General features: G+C 35.3%; 1 protein-coding gene across 1 annotated transcript in view; it reads left to right on the forward strand.

Moving 5' to 3' along the window:
* Positions 1 to 5,039: 5,039 nt before the first annotated feature.
* Positions 5,040 to 20,910, forward strand: part of LOC139875437 (uncharacterized) — a 76,230-nt gene continuing 60,359 nt past the window's right edge. Inside the window, exon 1 of the mRNA XM_071862774.1 lies at positions 5,040 to 5,104. Within this exon, the coding sequence (XP_071718875.1) occupies positions 5,040 to 5,104 (65 nt within the window). The remainder of the gene's footprint in view (positions 5,105 to 20,910) is intronic.

Consider the following 20,910-nt stretch of genomic DNA (forward strand, 5'->3'; position numbering starts at 1 on the left):
TTCTATATCTCTAAGATCATAGAATCTTCTCTTGCTTGATCACATTTGAGTAGTAATTAGAGCCCTTGTGTTCTCTGGAAATAAGCCTTTGAAATATGCTAGAGGGTCAGCTTCAAATGCTCTTTAATGTTTGCCTTTTATAGTGGGATTCAAAAAATAGCCGTTGACACACGGTTTCCTGCACGGTCGACCGTGGTGCGACCATCCATGCTTCAGTCCAAATTTGGTATCCGTTGTATAGCCGTTTGACTCAAATTTGAACACTACATTTTGGCACCTTTACTCCTTCTAGCACCTGCAAAAGAAACCAAACATCCTATACAAGTACTATATGCATTAAGTGTGTGAGATTTGGTCTTATTGCATGAAAGTGACTTAACAATAACATTCCAAAAGTGGAAAACCCAACATTCTTGGAGAAGTGTCTTGATTGATATTTTGGGAAATCTCAGTTTGGTCAAGACTTAGTTAGTCACATTAATGCCTTTGGTTCAATTCTAAAGACTAGTCACTATGTCATTAACTTCCTAGTTTCAATTAATCACAAGTCATGTTCTTTTTTAGTTTAGTTAGAGATTAATTGAATAATGTCTCTATAAGATAATCATGAAGTATGTAGAGACATCAAAGTTAAGTCATAAGCAATCACCCTTAGTTACTTAGACTAGATCAAATATACAATTGACTATACTTTCATTGTGAACCATTTTACACTTAATCTATTGGAGTATGTTAGTTACTTGAATCCTAACTAGTGAGCACATATCAAACATATTAATCAAGTTGACAAGTTTATGAGTATTAAGCATATTGTCAAGTAGCAAGTAATACTCACACATAGCAAGAGATAGTTATTCTAGGATCAATCATATAGATACTTGCACCACTTATAATTCAAGCTTTTAACAAGTTTAATTGCAATATAATATATTGCTTGATTAATGTGCAAGCACACATTAATGTCCAACACATGCACAAGGGAAGAGGAATTTCTAGCTGGGACTTGGTGACCATCCTAAATGTATCTAAGTGTATTTTAGGATTAAAAGTCATTACTAGTTAACCTTGAGAGCATTGTTCCTCATTTAGCCTTAATTAATCACTAAGTCATTTCTAATAACAATTATTATTCTAGTGACATTGGCTTAAGTGTGTTGGTACTTGATGATCATACTAAGGATATCTAGATAAGAATTAAGATCACAAGTTTTTGATTAACACTTATGTGTTATGCCTAATTTTGGTTAATTTGTCATTAAGAAGTCATTAGGCGTAATTAACCACAATTAGTGTTTTTATGACCAAAACTCAATTGAGTATGGAGAGGGCATATATTCTAAGCATGTTAAGAAAGGTTTCATGAATTATAGATGTCGGGAACTAGTCAAACTTTATTTGGTCAAAATCGGTAACAGAGAAAACTGCGATCGCACTGCGGTTGACCGTAGTGGTGACCGTGCAATTTGTTTTCATAAAACTGCGTTGCAATTCAGTTTGGGGTTTCACGATTGACTATACGGTTGACCGTACCTCGACCGTGTGTTTAGCTGAACTTCTAATTTCATTCTTTAACCTATGTTTGACTTGGTCGTTTGCAAGATAAAGTATGGATTAGTGACCTTGCATGTTTTATGTTAAGATGTCAGTCATCACTTATGCATATGTATGTGTCATCATCAAAACATATTCTTTGGTTAATTATCGTACTTAATTTTATCGTTTAGTTTATTAACCAACATTCAACCAACATTCTCCCCCTTTTTGATGATGTGAAACATACAAGTGATGATGGACATTTTGCTATAAATACGCAAGTGTTAACAATCACTTGAATCCATCTTTCTCCCCCTTTTGTCAAAGTAAAAAGATTAGCTCCCCCTTGAACTAAGCTCGCCCTTTGAGCAAAACTCCCCCTTAAATTGTGCACGTTGGAAAAACATTTATTAAAACATAACAAGCACACATTTTATTCAAATCACATACTAAGCACATGTAATTCATACATAGATAATACATGACACTCAAGAGAAGTTCAATTATCATGATGAGAGGAGTGACCCTTGTCCTTGTCCTCAAGTCGTGATAATCTTCGACCAAGTTTTAGAATGTTTCCATGAATTACATTGTTTTGTCCCTGTGTCGAAAGAGAACAAAAGTTGGGTGGATTTTCAAGAGGAGGTTCTTGAATCTACTTGGTTGAAGCTTTACATATTGGATATGAAGATACTTGAATGGAATGGTGAAACGGAGATGTAATTCCAACATATGCTAATAGCTTGGTCAGATGGAGACCATACGGAAGTGACACGTGGGAATGTTGAGCTGCATGTTGCATTCTTGATGCCATGAAGTGTGCAACATTTACTTTCGTGGAGTTCAGAAGACACCATATGAAGGTGACTTCATTTGCATCCAGTCAATCCAGTAGTTCCCCCTTTTCGTAAACATTTGCAGTGATGATCTGTTGCCAAAGATCATATGTTGATGCAAGATGTTGACAAAGGAATCCATCCTTTTTTATGTATTCAGGTCTAAGAGTTCCATTGCACATAATATCTAGTGCATTGTCTTTCTTTACCCATTCAGGAAATTCATTGAACGAATTTGGTTCTAGAAATAATGTTCGACCTTCATTCGGAACATCCATAATATTTCCAAATTCTTTAAGCATTAATGAATAACTTCTTCCATAAATAGAAAATGAGATTTTCTCATTATTTTGTGAGAATTGAAAATTCTCATAGAATTCATTGATGTGAAGTGGATAGAGTGAACCTCTTAGATTAAGAAAGACATCCCACTTGATGTTTGAAAAGCTTTCAAGAGAGTAGGTAGTAAGATGATGTATAAGAACTTCTCTCCCTTCAACAATAGACCTCATTATGAAGAATTTTTGCTTTGCAAAGAGATGTTTGGAGTAGTTGATGTGGGTGTGAATTTGTTGAATGTATTTGCTTTAATAGGCAAATGATGAATGTTATCTAGTAAACTTTAATGAGGTAGGTAGCTAGATTGAGAGCACTTTGACAAAGATATCAATTTGTCCTTTTGCAATCTATTGATCATTGAATTTGTGTAAGAGTGTTAGGACAAATCAATTTTGTCAAGTGTTCTGCGGTCGAACCACGGTCGACCGTGGGAGCAGTCGTTCAGTGACAGATTTATATTTTTGCATGGGTATATAAGCAAAGCTAACTTAAGCACACAATAAACACAACATTATTATTTATCTTACACATAATTGTTTAGTGCTAACATTTAAGCACTTCACAGAGTACACAAATAGAGATCATTATCCCTAACACACAAGTTACGACCTACTGCAAGAAATTGTTTTCACAAATCCTTTCAACGCTTTCTTGAACCTAGAGTGATATTCGCTAATCTCTTCCTCTCGCTTCAGAATCCTATCGATCTTGATTTTGAAATTCGAATTCACGAATTCTTGATGTTCCTGTAAGTTCTCCTCCTCATCTTCTATTCCATCTTCATCCAATTCTTCCTCTGGTTGATAGTTCTCAATCTCATCGAGATCCTATTGAAGACTCGATCTTCTTCCACGAGAGGATTCTGATAGATGACCACTTCGAATGACAGTTGACTTATCTAGTGGCTTGAATGAAGGTTGTTGAACAATAGCATGTGTTACCTTGAGGTAGTTGAACAAACTGTTCAGATGCATTCCATACAGAAGAGATGTAGTTGATTCAGTCATCAGGTTGCTCATTCGGGATGCCATCAAAAATGCCACATTACTCTTCATATTTAATTCAATTGCCCACATGACATAAATTTGAGTGACATGAATGTGGGAGTGGTTCCCCAGCCTACAGTAGATGTTGTGGTCAATGATTTTGTTCAGAATATCCAGATCTGATCGGAGATCCTTTCCAGTTAGTCCCTTGGATAGGATTTCTGAGTGATTGGCATTAGGTTTGCAAAGCAAGGTCAATGCATCGATAGCTTGAATAAACTCAGGAACATGTTCTAGTTTGTATCGTCTACTGTAGAACTCCATTCCTTCAGTAGGAACACCCAGAATTTCACCAAAAGTACTGAGAGGAAATTCCCACCATTTTTTGTTAAGATGGAATTTTACCACTTTATTTTCTGTGTTAAAGCTATAGTTGGCATAGACTCTCTTATCAACTCAGGATATATAGGTCCATTGATTAGTACGAACGAAGCTAGATTCCTTTGAAACAGTTTGTCAATTATTTCAGGGAATGCTTCAAGGTTTATGATTCTTCCTTCTGCTATTGCTCTTGCTTTGATCCATTTCTTGTTATATGTTGTACGTTGTCTAGCATCAGTTGGAGGATTATATCTATTCTCACCTCCTCTAGATTGAGCATCCCTGGTCCTTGCCATTTTTGTACACAATGATACTTCAAATTAATTCAAAGTGTATAATTCAATTGTAGGCAACGAGTTTTGCAAACTTTAATTATCATCAATACTTAGAAGTTTTGATGTTAATATTCTTCATATTTTCACTCTACATTAGTGTCAATGAGTTTGCAACTAGATTAAGATTTTCACAAAGTTCATATGTGTTCTAGACTTTTGAGATCATCATCAACACATGTTTTGACTTTCAACATTATTACACTCAATTAGAAACAATGTCATTCATATCATATGAACAATGATTCTATGAAAATCTAACCTAGATGTATAATGAACCATAGAAATACTCATTGTCAAATTAATGCATAGATAGGTACTACTACAATCGTTTTTTTAAATTGTTCTTCAAGAACAATTTTGATTGTTTGCATCAATTTAGGTTTTGGTTCATTCTAGTTAGGGTTTCTTCATAACCCTAATTCATCATACAAACACAATTGAATGCTAGGAAAGCAAGGATTAATCATACTGAAAGTAGGAATTGAGATTGAAGGAATGAGCGTTCTTCTTCGTGCGGTCGATCTTCCTCAGCCGTGTGTAGGTGTGTGTGTTTTGAAGTGAGTTAGAAAAAAGTAAAAGTGAGGGTTTAATTTAATTTAAAATAGAATCAAACCACGCACGGTCGAAGCATGATCGATCGTGGTGTTAGCCGTGTAGGAATTTCTACACGTACAGGACAGGAATCTGCGGTCAGGTATACTGTCAGCCGTGGTGCTACCGTGGATCCTTCTGATCACTTATTTCTTCACTTCTTCTTTCTTTGAACGAGTTTTGACAATTATTAGGTTCTATAGAAAACTTGAGGACAAGTTTACTTTTCCTAACATTGAATGATTACATCCTCCCGATGTTAAATCATCAATGACACGTAATATACTATATATATATATATATATATATATATATATATATATATATATATATATATATATATATATATATATATATATATATATATATATTGGTCCCTTGAATAACAACAGGAGTATTGTAGGGGGGTGAATACAATTTCTTTTAATTAACTAACCAATTAAACACAGTTTAGTATTCATGCATGTAATGTAAGTAAAGTCAAAGGTAATTTTTTAACTGTTATTCTTTATTGATTAAGTCATAAAGAATTACAACTATCCTTGGCGGAATGATAGTTGGTTGATACAGATTTACCTATGTATAGCTATGAGGATAAACTTAAAGCTATTACACGTTTTGGACTCTAAATAACAAAACTCACACCACTAGTTATTACAATAGTGGATAGAATAATTTATAGTAGTCCTATTATGAAATGTCCCGTTCTTATTGATTAAAAACGTTCCATATTAATTGATTTCGTTGCGAGGTTTTGACCTCTATATGAGACGTTTTTCAAAGACTGCATTCATTTTTAAAACAAACCATAACCTTTTTTTCATAAATAAAGGTTTAAAAAGCTTTACGTAGATTATCAAATAATGATAATCTAAAATATCATGTTTACACACGACCATTACATAATGGTTTACAATACAAATATGTTACATCGAAATCAGTTTCTTGAATGCAGTTTTTACACAATATCATACGAACATGGACTCCAAATCTTGTCCTTATTTTAGTATGCACCAGCGGAAGCTCTTAGTATTCACCTGAGAATAAACATGCTTTAAACGTCAACAAAAATGTTGGTGAGTTATAGGTTTAACCTATATATATCAAATCGTAACAATAGACCACAAGATTTCATATTTCAATACACATCCCATACATAGAGATAAAAATCATTCATATGGTGAACACCTGGTAACTGACATTAACAAGATGCATATATATAAGAATATCCCCATCATTCCGGGACACCCTTCGGATATGATATAAATTTCAAAGTACTAAAGCATCCGGTACTTTGGATGGGGTTTGTTAGGCCCAATAGATCTATCTTTAGGATTCGCGTCAATTAAGGTGTCTGTTCCCTAATTCTTAGATTACCAGACTTAATAAAAAGGGGCATATTCGATTTCGATAATTCAACCATAGAATGTAGTTTCACGTACTTGTGTCTATTTTGTAAATCATTTATAAAACCTGCATGTATTCTCATCCCAAAAATATTAGATTTTAAAAGTGGGACTATAACTCACTTTCATAGATTTTTACTTCGTCGGGAAGTAAGACTTGGCCACTGGTTGATTCACGAACCTATAACAATATATACATATATATCAAAGTATGTTTAAAATATATTTACAATACTTTTAATATATTTTGATGTTTTAAGTTTATTAAGTCAGCTGTCCTCGTTAGTAACCTACAACTAGTTGTCCACAGTTAGATGTACAGAAATAAATCGATAAATATTATCTTGAATCAATCCACGACCCAGTGTATACGTATCTCAGTATTGATCACAACTCAAACTATATATATTTTGGAATCAACCTCAACCCTGTATAGCTAACTCCAACATTCACATATAGAGTGTCTATGGTTGTTCCGAAATATATATAGATGTGTCGACATGATAGGTCGAAACATTTTATACGTGTCTATGGTATCTCAAGATTACATAATATACAATACAAGTTGATTAAGTTATGGTTGGAATAGATTTGTTACCAATTTTCACGTAGCTAAAATGAGAAAAATTATCCAATCTTGTTTTACCCATAACTTCTTCATTTTAAATCCGTTTTGAGTGAATCAAATTGCTATGGTTTCATATTGAACTCTATTTTATGAATCTAAACAGAAAAGTATAGGTTTATAGCCGGAAAAATAAGTTAAAAGTCGTTTTTGTAAAGGTAGTCATTTCAGTCGAAAGAACGACGTCTAGATGACCATTTTAGAAAACATACTTCCACTTTGAGTTTAACCATAATTTTTGGATATAGTTTCATGTTCATAATAAAAATCATTTTCTCAGAATAACAACTTTTAAATCAAAGTTTATCATAGTTTTTAATTAACTAACCCAAAACAGCCCGCGGTGTTACTACGACGGCGTAAATCCGGTTTTACGGTGTTTTTCGTGTTTCCAGGTTTTAAATCATTAAGTTAGCATATCATATAGATATAGAACATGTGTGTAGTTAATTTTAAAAGTAAAGTTAGAAGGATTAACTTTTGTTTGCGAACCAGTTTAGAATTAACTAAACTATGTTCTAGTGATTACGAGTTTAAACCTTCGAATAAGATAGTTTTATATATATGAATCAAATGATGTTATGAACATCATTACTACCTCAAGTTTAGTAGGTAAACCTACTGGAAGTGACAAGAAATGATCTAGCTTCAAAGAATCTTGGATGGCTTGAAAGTTCTTGAAGTAGGATCATGACACAAAAATAAGTTCAAGTAAGATTTTTACTCGAATTAAGATAGTTTATAGTTATAGAAATTGAATCAAAATTTGAATATGAATATTACCTTGAACAAGAAAGATAACCTACTGTATATAGCAAAGGTTTCTTGATCTTAGATGATTACTTGGAATGGATTAGAAAGCTTGGAAGTAAATTAGTAAACTTGAAGGGATTTTTGAAGTGTTCTTGAAGTGTTCTTCCTATGATGATTATAGCTTGATTCTTGAAGTGATTTTTGATGAAGATGATGATTAACTACTGGAAAAATACGTTCATAATAGTGTGTGTGTGTTGAGAGAGAATTAGAAAGAGAATTGGAAGTGAAATGGAGTGAATGATGAGTGGTAATTGGTGAGTGGTGAGTGGGGTTAAAAGGAGTTCTAGTTAGTTGACTAGCTCATAGTAGAAGTTAAAATTGATTAGTCATACATGACATAATCAAGAGAGGAATCCCATGCTAGTTCCTATTGGTATATACTCATAGTAAGTACATTTTGAAGCTGTGTATAATACGGATAAGAATACGACTAGAATTCTTGATGAAAGAAAAGAATGGAAAAGTAACTGTAACCATTTTCGTTAAGTATGAGTGTTTTGATATATGTCTTGAAGTCTTCCAAAAGTATTTTAATACATCTAAATACACTACATGTATATACATTTTAACTGAGTCGTTAAGTCATCGTTAGTCGTTACATGTAAGTGTTGTTTTGAAACCTTTAAGTTAACGATCTCAATTAATGTTGTTAACCCATTGTTTATTATATCTAATGAGATGTTAAATTATTATATTATCATGATATTATGATATATTAATATATCTTAATATGATATATATACATTTAAATGTCGTTACAACGATAATCGTTACATATATGTCTCGCTTCGAAATCCTTAAGTTAGTAGTCTTGTTTATATGTATATAACTCATTGTTAATATACTTATGGAGATACTTACTTATCATAATCTCATGTTAACCATATGTATATCCATATATATATATCATCATGTCGTTTTTACAAGTTTTAACGTTCGTGAATCGCCGGTCAACTTGGGTGGTCAATTGTCTATATGAAACATGTTTCAATTAATCAAGTCTTAACAAGTTTGATTGCTTAACATGTTGGAAACATTTAATCATGTAAATATCAATCTCAATTAATATATATAAACATGGAAAATTTCGGGTCACTACATATTAACCGTGTAATAGTTCTATTGTCCACTGGTACATAGGATGTCTGTACTTGTAGGGACAACTGCATCAGAGAGCGTGCTCTCCTCTTTGCTCTTTGGTAGCTATTTGCAGAAACACCCCAATTCGGTTTGGCACCAGTATTTGTTTAAACAAATAGAATGTTGTGTTCCCTAGGCATTGACAAAGTATAGCACATGTCTGCACATGCGTTAAACTTCTGCATTCCCATGTAGTCTTGTAAGGTCACTTGTCAGCTGCCGACGCGTGTCCTTTCCTGTTCAACTTTGTCTTTGACTTCTGTTAAATAGTACAATTGATGTAGACTACTCGGGAAACCACCATACTTATAATGGAGCATGGTTGTCTTGTGTTGTATGCTGCTTTCCAGGTTTACTGGTTCTTCTTATGCTGAGTCACTTGATATTCTTGAATTGCTGAGTACTCATCCTGTGCTGATTCGAAGAATACACTCTACCTTGTGCTGGTAGACTAGGCAGCATACGGAACACTTGACACATCAATATTTGCTGTCTATACATAAACAAACTTGTGCTGCCTGCACATAACATTTTAGTGCAAATAAATTACAGTTTTGTCATAATTAAATCCTTAATTATTTTGGGGACTCAACAATCTCCCCCTATTTGATGATGACAAAACTTATGACATTTAGAGAAAAACACTAAAGCCAGTACTGAGGGACCTAATAAAAAATAGGCAGTAAATTTATCCCTTTTAAGTTTGTTTTTGGGATCTTTTGCTGAGTTATCTATATCTTATAACTTGATATGATTTTGAAGATTAACTCATTTCATCTTCATTACAACAGAGTATATACAGTAATTACAAAACATCATAATGAAAAATGAAGTAACAAAAGATACAATTTAAGCACTAGAAGGCTATCTGTCTTTATCTTTATCCTTTTCTAGTTCATCACCAGATAGCTCTTCTTCTTTCACTTTCAAGGTAGCCCAGGCTTCAGGAAACAAGTAAGGCAGCTCAGCAGGGTCATAAACTGGAACATGAGGAGGTAGAATGATGGGATCTCTTATGTGTGGGCCTTCACCAGTAGATTTCTTTCTTTTAGGCTTTTGAGAAAAAACTTCCTCAACGTTTACTACTGGTGCATTCCCAAATTTTGTTGCTTTGTTGAAAAGCTCTTGGAGTTCTGGCTTCAATGTCTTTTTAATACCACTTTCAGCTTTACCAATGAACTACTCCAATATCTCCATCCATTCACTGAATCCAAAGGTTCTTAAATCAGTGTAGTCTACCCTCTCTTGAATGTTATCTTCCATGCTGATACTGAAAGCTCTTTTTGTGCCTCTGTGCACTTTGATGATCTTGCTGGGATTTGATCTCCTGGTCAGTACATCACCATACTTGCTCCTATAATAGTGATCAGATAGCTCAATTGTTCGTTCAGTTTCTATAGGAGCAGTAGCAGGTGCTTTCTCAGCAGCTTCCTGTTCATCAAGAGCTTTATCTTGTTCCTTAACAATAGCTTTGGCTAGCTTGAGGGACTCAGCCTCTTGCTTTCTATCAGCAGCCAATTTAGCTTCTACTTCCTGAAGCCTTACCCTTTCAGCATATTCAGCATCAGCATCCTCCCTTCTTTGCCTTTCAACTTCTAAGCCCAAAAGATAATCATCGGCAGTAATATTTAGGGATTTTGGTGTTTCAATCATTTTGATCCCCTCATCAGTTCTAAGGGCATCACGATGTTGCCTTAGATCCATACCCAGTTGCTGAGCCTCATGAAATTGAGCTTTCTCTTCATCAGTATGTAGCCTTTGACTACTGTTATTTCGATACACGCCAATTTCAATGCCATAAGTTAAGGCAGTGATGTAGAATGGCTGATCAAGAGGATGATGCAGCAATCTAACTTGACGTATCCTTTCAGAAATAGCTGCTTGTCTTTGCTCAAGCAATTCAGGTACAGTGATCTCCAGCCTGTAAGCCTCTCTTTCATCTTGATTCATCCTTAATAGATTTGGCTCACCACGGGCAACTGAATCATCTTCCCAAGTTGTGTATTTATCATGTGGTTTTGAGGAAGATGGAGGATACATGATTGATTCTGATATGCCTGAAGAACTCACTGAAAGCTGATTAATACGTTCATCATGTGTTCTGTTAAAATAAGCAAGAGTCCGAGGAGAGATAGGTGATTGAACAAATAAGTGATCTCCTCTCCCCCATACTGTGAAGTCAGCAGGATCAACAGTATCATCATCTTGCTTAGCACCCAGCTCAGCCGTCTTGGCTGGGTCTTCAACACTTGTTTCACCCAGCAGTACACTACTGGCTAGGTCTTCTATCACATCACTCCTTGTTGTGTCTTCAGTACCAGCTGACTGATTAGTATCAGCTGGCACACCTGCACAGTATATTCATCAGCTGCCTCAAATAGGGGTCCTTTCCTTAGGGGCTAATTGTCCCTAGGAGTAGATTTCACCCTTTTTCTATCGATTGGAATGGGTTTAACTGATGGTTCTTGTGGAGGTAGATAGGGAACAATAGCAAGATGCTCCCCCTTAACATCATCAACATCAAGGTCTGTTATTTCTGCTGGCTGTTGTTGTGTAGATGGCTGAGCAGAAGATGCTGGTCGAGAAGATGAGCTAGTTTATAATATTACATATAGCCATTTCATGAACACGTCAGCTCTTACTCCTCCTGACCCAGTAGATTGCAGATAATCTTTCATTTCTTCAGGGGTCATTCTTTTGATCATGTCTGCTCGCTCAGCATACAACTTTGCCCTTTTCTTGTCATATTACCAAATCGAACAACGCCTTTCCAAGGTGCAACTTTAAGCATGACCATCTCTCCAATTTCAAATTCTATATCTTTTCTTTTAATGTTCGCGTAGCTCTTTTGTCGACTTTGGGCGGTTTTCAACCGTTGTTGAATTTGGATGATCTTCTCGGTAGTTTTTTGTATAATCTCCGGACCCGTAATCTGTCTATCCCCCACTTCACTCCAACAAATCGGATACCTGCACTTTCTACCATAAAGTGCTTCAAACGGCGCCATCTCAATGCTTGAATGGTAGCTGTTGTTGTAGGAAAATTCTGCTAACGGTAGATGTCGATCCCAACTGTTTCCGAAATCAATAACACATGCTCGTAGCATGTCTTCAAGCGTTTGTATCGTCCTTTCGCTCTGCCCATCAGTTTGTGGATGATAGGCAGTACTCATGTCTAGAAGAGTTCCTAATGCTTGCTGTAATGTCTGCCAGAATCTTGAAATAAATCTACCATCCCTATCAGAGATAATAGAGATTGGTATTCCATGTCTGGAGACGACTTCCTTCAAATACAGTCGTGCTAACTTCTCCATCTTGTCATCTTCTCTTATTGGTAGGAAGTGTGCTGATTCGGTGAGACGATCAACTATTACCCAAATAGTATCAAAACCACTTGCAGTCCTTGGCAATTTAGTGATGAAATCCATGGTAATGTTTTCCCATTTCCATTCCGGGATTTCGGGTTGTTGAAGTAGACCTGATGGTTTCTGATGCTCAGCTTTGACCTTAGAACACGTCAAACATTCTCCTACGTATTTAGCAACATCAGCTTTCATACCCGGCCACCAAAAATATTTCCTGAGATCCTTGTACATCTTCCCCGTTCCAGGATGTATTGAGTATCTGGTTTTATGAGCTTCTCTAAGTACCATTTCTCTCATATCTCCAAATTTTGGTACCCAAATCCTTTCAGCCCTATACCGGGTTCCGTCTTCCCGAATATTAAGATGTTTCTCCGATCCTTTGGGTATTTCATCCTTTAAATTTCCCTCTTTTAAAACTCCTTGTTGCGCCTCCTTTATTTGAGTAGTAAGGTTATTATGAATCATTATATTCATAGATTTTACTCGAATGGGTTCTCTGTCCTTCCTCCTCAAGGCATCGGCTACCACATTTGCCTTCCCCGGGTGGTAACGAATCTCAAAGTCGTAATCATTCAATAATTCAATCCACCTACGCTGCCTCATATTCAGTTGTTTCTGATTAAATATGTGTTGAAGACTTTTGTGGTCGGTATATATAATACTTTTGACCCCATATAAGTAGTGCCTCCAAGTCTTTAATGTAAAAACAACCGCGCCTAATTCCAAATCATGCGTCGTATAATTTTGTTCGTGAATCTTCAATTGTCTAGACGCATAAGCAATAACCTTCGTTCGTTGCATTAATACACAACCGAGACCTTGCTTTGATGCATCACAATAAATCACAAAATCATCATTCCCTTCAGGCAATGACAATATAGGTGCCGTAGTTAGCTTTTTCTTCAATAACTGAAACGCTTTCTCTTGTTCATCATTCCATTCAAATTTCTTCCCTTTATGCGTTAATGCAGTCAAGGGTTTTGCTATTCTGGAAAAGTCTTGGATGAACCTTCTGTAGTAACCAGCTAGTCCTAAAAACTGGCGTATGTGTTTCGGAGTTTTCGGGGTTTCCCACTTTTCAACAGTTTCTATCTTTGCCGGATCCACCTTAATACCTTCTTTGTTCACTATGTGACCGAGGATTTTAACTTTTTCCAACCAAAATGCACACTTTGAAAACTTAGCGTACAATTCTTCCTTCCTCAATACTTCTAACACCTTTCTCAAATGTTCACCGTGTTCTTGGTCATTCTTTGAGTAAATAAGTATGTCATCAATGAAAACAATGACAAACTTGTCAAGGTATGGTCCACACACTCGGTTCATAAGGTCCATGAACACAGCTGGTGCATTAGTTAAACCAAACGACATGACCATAAACTCGTAATGACCGTAACGTGTTCTGAAAGTAGTCTTTGGAATATCATCTTCTTTCACCCGCATTTGATGATACCCGGAACGTAAGTCAATCTTTGAATAAACAGACGAGCCTTGTAGTTGATCAAATAAGTCGTCGATTCTCGGTAGTGGGTAGCGGTTCTTGATGGTAAGTTTGTTCAACTCTCGGTAGTCGATACACAACCTGAATGTACCATCTTTCTTCTTGACAAACAAAACAGGAGCTCCCCACGGTGATGTGCTTGGTCGAATGAAACCACGCTCTAAAAGTTCTTGTAATTGGCTTTGCAGTTCTTTCATCTCGCTGGGTGCGAGTCTGTAAGGAGCACGAGCTATTGGTGCAGCTCCTGGTACAAGATCTATTTGAAATTCAACGGATCGCTGTGGGGGTAATCCAGGTAATTCTTTCGGAAATACATCGGGAAATTCTTTTGCAATGGGAACATCATTGATGCTCTTTTCTTCAGTTTGTACTTTCTCGACGTGTGCTAGAACAGCATAGCAACCTTTTCTTATTAGTTTTTGTGCCTTCAAATTACTAATAATATGTAGCTTCGTGTTGCCCTTTTCTCCGTACACCATTAAGGGTTTTCCTTTTTCTCGTATAATGCGAATTGCATTTTTGTAACAAACGATCTCTGCTTTCACTTCTTTCAACCAGTCCATACCGATTATCACATCAAAACTCCCTAACTCTACTGGTATCAAATCAATCTTAAATGTTTCACTAACCAGTTTAATTTCTCGATTTCGACATATATTATCTGCTGAAATTAATTTACTATTTGCTAATTCGAGTAAAAATTTACTATCCAAAGGCGTCAATGGACAACTTAATTTAGCACAAAAATCTCTACTCATATAGCTTCTATCCGCACCCGAATCAAATAAAACGTAAGCAGATTTATTGTCAATAAGAAACGTACCCGTAACAAGCTCCGGGTCTTCCTGTGCCTCTGCCGCATTAATATTGAAAACTCTTCCGCGGCCTTGTCCATTCGTGTTCTCCTGGTTCGGGCAATTTCTAATAATGTGGCCCGGTTTTCCACATTTATAACAAACTACATTGGCATAACTTGCTCCGACACTACTTGCTCCGTCATTACTCGTTCCGACACCATTTGTTCCTTTCGTTCTATTAACCCCTGGTCCGTAGACCTCACACTTCACCGCGCTATGACCATTTCTTTTACACTTGTTGCAAAATTTGGTGCAGAACCCCGAGTGATACTTTTCACACCTTTGGCATATCTGCTTCTGATTGTTGTTGTTGTTGCGGTTATTATTGTTGTTGGGATGATTGTTGTAGTTGTTGTTGTTGTTGTTGTTGTTGTTGTTGGGCCGTTTGTTGTAGTTGCGATTGATGTTGCGATTGTTGGGATAATTGTTGCGAATATTGTTGTAATTGCTGTTGTTGTTGTATTGGTGATTCTTATCACCGTTTTCCTCCCACTTTCTTTTGACTTGCTTCACATTGGCCTCTTCAGCAGTCTGTTCTTTAATTCTTTCTTCAATCTGGTTCACTAGTTTGTGAGCCATTCTACATGCCTGTTGTATGGAGGCGGGCTCGTGTGAACTTATATCTTCTTGGATTCTTTCCGGTAATCCTTTCACAAACGCGTCGATCTTCTCTTCCTCATCTTCGAATGCTCCCGGACACAATAGGCACAATTCTGTGAATCGTCTTTCGTACGTGGTAATATCAAATCCTTGGGTTCGTAACCCTCTAAGTTCTGTCTTGAGCTTATTGACCTCGCTTCTGGGACGGTATTTCTCCTTCATCAAGTGCTTGAATGCTGACCACGGTAGTGCGTACGCATCATCTTGTCCCACTTGCTCTAGATAGGTATTCCACCATGTTAACGCAGAACCTGTGAAGGTATGCGTAGCGTACTTCACTTTGTCCTCTTCAGTACACTTACTTATGGTAAACACCAATTCGACCTTCTTGGTCCACCGTTTCAATCCGATCGGTCCTTCGGTTCGATCAAATTCCAAAGGTTTGCAGGCAGTGAATTCTTTGTAGGTGCATCCTACACGATTTCTTGTACTGCCAGATCCAAGGTTATTGTTGGTATGTAGCGCAGCCTGTACTGCGGCTATGTTTGAAGCTAGAAAAGTACGGAATTCCTCTTCATTCATATTCACGGTGTGTCGAGTAGTCGGTGCCATTTCCTTCAAAATAGTCAAATGGAACAAGTTAATCATACAGAATATTAAGAGTAGTTAATAGTATTTCGTAGCATAATATGAACTCATTTATAAAAGCTTTTTCTTCATATTAGTGTTTTATAAGTTTAAATTCGGGTAGTACCTACCCGTTAAGTTCATACTTAGTAGCTAATATACAATTCAACTACTACAATTCTATATGAAAAACTGATTGTAATAATATTTCGCGTTCAAACTTTTATACAATATTTTACAAACTTACAATACCGCTTATTTTACATAAAGCATGAAATATAGCACACAATAACTTTGATACAAGATAGTTGTGAAGATAATTCTAGCTAGTACACAAGTCGTTCAGCAAAGGCAATAAAGACACGTAATTCATACGTCCAGAAACAAGTCATGCATTCTGGTTTTACTAGGACTACTTCCCATCCTTGGTCTTGTGGAACATAACCGTTATGGCCGTTGATAAGATAGCGTGTTGTAACGTCGTCAAAGGGACGAGGGTTACGTAATGACCAACAGTCTCGTAATAACCTAAAAACCTCATTTCTTACCCTAATTACCGACTTCGTCACTTGTGGGAACGTTTTGTTTAATAGTTGTAGCCCGATGTTCTTGTTCTCACTTTGGTGAGAAGCGAACATTACTAACTCGTAAGCATAACATGCTTCTTGATGTTGTATGTTAGCCGCTTTTTCTAAATCACGAAGTCCTATATTCGGATATACTGAGTCAAAATAATTTCTTAACCCATTGCGTAAAATAGCATTTGGGTTCCCCGCAATATATGCGTCAAAGTAAACACATCGTAACTTATGGATTTCCCAATGTGATATCCCCCATCTTTCGAACGAAAGCCTTTTATAAACCAAGGCATTCTTGGAACGTTCTTCGAATGTCTTACAAACTGATCTCGCCTTAAATAGTTGTGCCGAGGAATTCTGACCGACTCTAGACAAGATTTCATCAATCATGTCTCCGGGTAGGTCTCTTAAAATATTGGGTTGTCTATCCATTTTGTGTTTTTATACTGTAAAATAGACAAGAGTTAGATTCATAAAAAAAATACTTATTAATACAAGCAATTTTTACATATATCATAAAGCATAAGCACACTATATTACATATATTACACCACACGAATACAACTATCTTATTCCGACTCGCTCATTTCTTCTTGTTCGGTTTTGGTTCGTTTTGCCAAGTTTCTAGGGATATATGATGTTCCCCTAATACGATCCGTCGTTGTCCACATTGGTTTAGAAAAACCTGGTGGTTTAGAGGTTCCCGGGTCATTGTTACAACTTAAGGACTTCGGGGGTTGACGATACATAAAAAGTTCATCGGGGTTGGAATTAGATTTCTCTATTTTTATGCCCTTTCCCTTATTATTTTCTTTTGCCTTTTTAAATTCAGTTGGGGTAATTTCTATAACATCATCAGAATTCTTGTCGGAATCCGATTCATCGGAGAATTGGTAATCCTCCCAATATTTTGCTTCCTTGGCGGAAACACCATTGACCATAATTAACCTTGGTTGGTTGGTTGAGGATTCTCTTTTACTTAACCGTTTTATTATTTCCCCCACCGGTTCTATTTCTTCTTCCGGTTCCGATTCTTCTTCCGGTTCCGATTCTTCTTCCGGTTCCGACTCTTCTTCCGGTTCCTCTTCGGGAACTTGTGAATCAGTCCACAAATCATTCCAACTTACATTTGACTCTTCATTATTATTAAGTGAGTCAATGGGACTTGTTCTAGAGGTAGACATCTATCACATAATATCAAACACGTTAAGAGATTAATATATCACATAATATTCATATGTTAAAAATATATAGTTTCCAACAAAAATGTTAAGCAATCATTTTTAAAGAAAACACGGTCGAAGTAATGCATCCTAACAAACTCGATAAGACACACTAATACAAATTTTCTGGTTCTCTAAGACCAACGCTCGGATACCAACTGAAATGTCCCGTTCTTATTGATTAAAAACGTTCCATATTAATTGATTTCGTTGCGAGGTTTTGACCTCTATATGAGACGTTTTTCAAAGACTGCATTCATTTTTAAAACAAACCATAACCTTTATTTCATAAATAAAGGTTTAAAAAGCTTTACGTAGATTATCAAATAATGATAATCTAAAATATCATGTTTACACACGACCATTACATAATGGTTTACAATACAAATATGTTACATCGAAATTAGTTTCTTGAATGCAGTTTTTACACAATATCATACGAACATGGACTCCAAATCTTGTCCTTATTTTAGTATGCAACAGCGGAAGCTCTTAGTATTCACTTGAGAATAAACATGCTTTAAACGTCAACAAAAATGTTGGTGAGTTATAGGTTTAACCTATATATATCAAATCGTAACAATAGACCACAAGATTTCATATTTCAATACACATCCCATACATAGAGATAAAAATCATTCATATGGTGAACACCTGGTAACCGACATTAACAAGATGCATATATATAAGAATATCCCCATCATTCCGGGACACCCTTCGGATATGATATAAATTTCGAAGTACTAAAGCATCCAGTACTTTGGATGGGGTTTGTTAGGCCCAATAGATCTATCTTTAGGATTCGCGTCAATTAGGGTGTCTGTTCCCTAATTCTTAGATTACCAGACTTAATAAAAAGGGGCATATTCGATTTCGATAATTCAACCATAGAATGTAGTTTCACGTACTTGTGTCTATTTTGTAAATCATTTATAAAACCTGCATGTATTCTCATCCCAAAAATATTAGATTTTAAAAGTGGGACTATAACTCACTTTCACAGATTTTTACTTCGTCGGGAAGTAAGACTTGGCCACTGGTTGATTCACGAACCTATAACAATATATACATATATATCAAAGTATGTTTAAAATATATTTACAACACTTTTAATATATTTTGATGTTTTAAGTTTATTAATCAGCTGTCCTCGTTAGTAACCTACAACTAGTTGTCCACAGTTAGATGTACAGAAATAAATCGATAAATATTATCTTGAATCAATCCACGACCCAGGGTATACGTATCTCAGTATTGATCACAACTCAAACTATATATATTTTGGAATCAACCTCAACCCTGTATAGCTAACTCCAACATTCACATATAGAGTGTCTATGGTTGTTCTGAAATATATATAGATGTGTCAACATGATAGGTCGAAACATTGTATACGTGTCTATGGTATCTCAAGATTACATAATATACAATACAAGTTGATTAAGTTATGGTTGGAGTAGATTTGTTACCAATTTTCACGTAGCTAAAATGAGAAAAATTATCCAATCTTGTTTTACCCATAACTTCTTCATTTTAAATCCGTTTTGAGTGAATCAAATTGCTATGGTTTCATATTGAACTCTATTTTATGAATCTAAACAGAAAAGTATACGTTTATAGTCGGAAAAATAAGTTACAAGTCGTTTTTGTAAAGGTAGTCATTTCAGTCGAAAGAACGACGTCTAGATGACCATTTTAGAAAACATACTTTCACTTTGAGTTTAACCATAATTTTTGGATATAGTTTCATGTTCATAATAAAAATCATCTTCTCAGAATAACAACTTTTAAATCAAAGTTTATCATAGTTTTTAATTAACTAACCCAAAACAGCCCGCGGTGTTACTACGACGGCGTAAATCCGATTTTACGGTGTTTTTCGTGTTTCCAGGTTTTAAATCATTAAGTTAGCATATCATATAGATATAGAACATGTGTGTAGTTAATTTTAAAAGTCAAGTTAGAAGGATTAACTTTTGTTTGCTAACAAGTTTAGAATTAACTAAACTATGTTCTAGTGATTACGAGTTTAAACCTTCGAATAAGATAGTTTTATATATATGAATTGAATGATGTTATGAACATCATTACTATCTCAAGTTTAGTAGGTAAACCTACTGGAAGTGACAAGAAATGATCTAGCTTCAAAGAATCTTGGATGGCTTGAAAGTTCTTGAAGTAGGATCATGACACAAAAACAAGTTCAAGTAAGATTTTTACTCGAATTAAGATAGTTTATAGTTATAGAAATTGAATCAAAGTTTGAATATGAATATTACCTTGAATAAGAAAGATAACCTACTGTATATAACAAAGGTTTCTTGATCTTAGATGATTACTTGGAATGGATTAGAAAGCTTGGAAGTAAATTAGTAAACTTGAAGGGATTTTTGAAGTATTCTTGAAGTGTTCTTCCTATGATGATTATAGCTTGATTCTTGAAGTGATTTTTGATGAAGATGATGATTAACTACTGGAAAAATACGTTCATAATAGTGTGTGTGAGTTGAGAGAGAATTAGAAAGAGAATTGGAAGTGAAATGGAGTGAATGATGAGTGGTAATTGGTGAGTGGTGAGTGGGGTTAAAAGGAGTTCTAGTTAGTTGAATAGCTCATGGTAGAAGTTAAAATTGATTAGTCATACATGACATAATCAAGAGAGGAATCCCATGCTAGTTCCTATTGGTATATACTCATAGTAAGTACGTTTTGAAGCTGTGTATAATACGGATAAGAATACGAGTAGAATTCTTGATGAAAGAAAAGAATGGAAAAGTAACTGTAACCATTTTTGTTAAGTATGAGTGTTTTGATATATGTCTTGAAGTCTTCCAAAAGTATTTTAATACATCTAAATACACTACATGTATATACATTTTAACTGAGTCGTTAAGTCATCGTTAGTCGTTACATGTAAGTGTTGTTTTGAAACCTTTAAGTTAACGATCTCAATTAATGTTGTTAACCCATTGTTTATTATATCTAATGAGATGTTAAATTATTATATTATCATGATATTATGATATATTAATATATCTTAATATGATATATATATACATTTAAATGTCGTTACAACGATAATCGTTACATATATGTCTCGTTTCGAAATCCTTAAGTTAGTAGTCTTGTTTATATGTATATAACTCATTGTTAATATACTTATGGAGATACT

The sequence above is a fragment of the Rutidosis leptorrhynchoides genome, chromosome 11 (genome assembly GCF_046630445.1).
Source record: "Rutidosis leptorrhynchoides isolate AG116_Rl617_1_P2 chromosome 11, CSIRO_AGI_Rlap_v1, whole genome shotgun sequence".
NCBI lineage: Eukaryota > Viridiplantae > Streptophyta > Magnoliopsida > Asterales > Asteraceae > Rutidosis > Rutidosis leptorrhynchoides.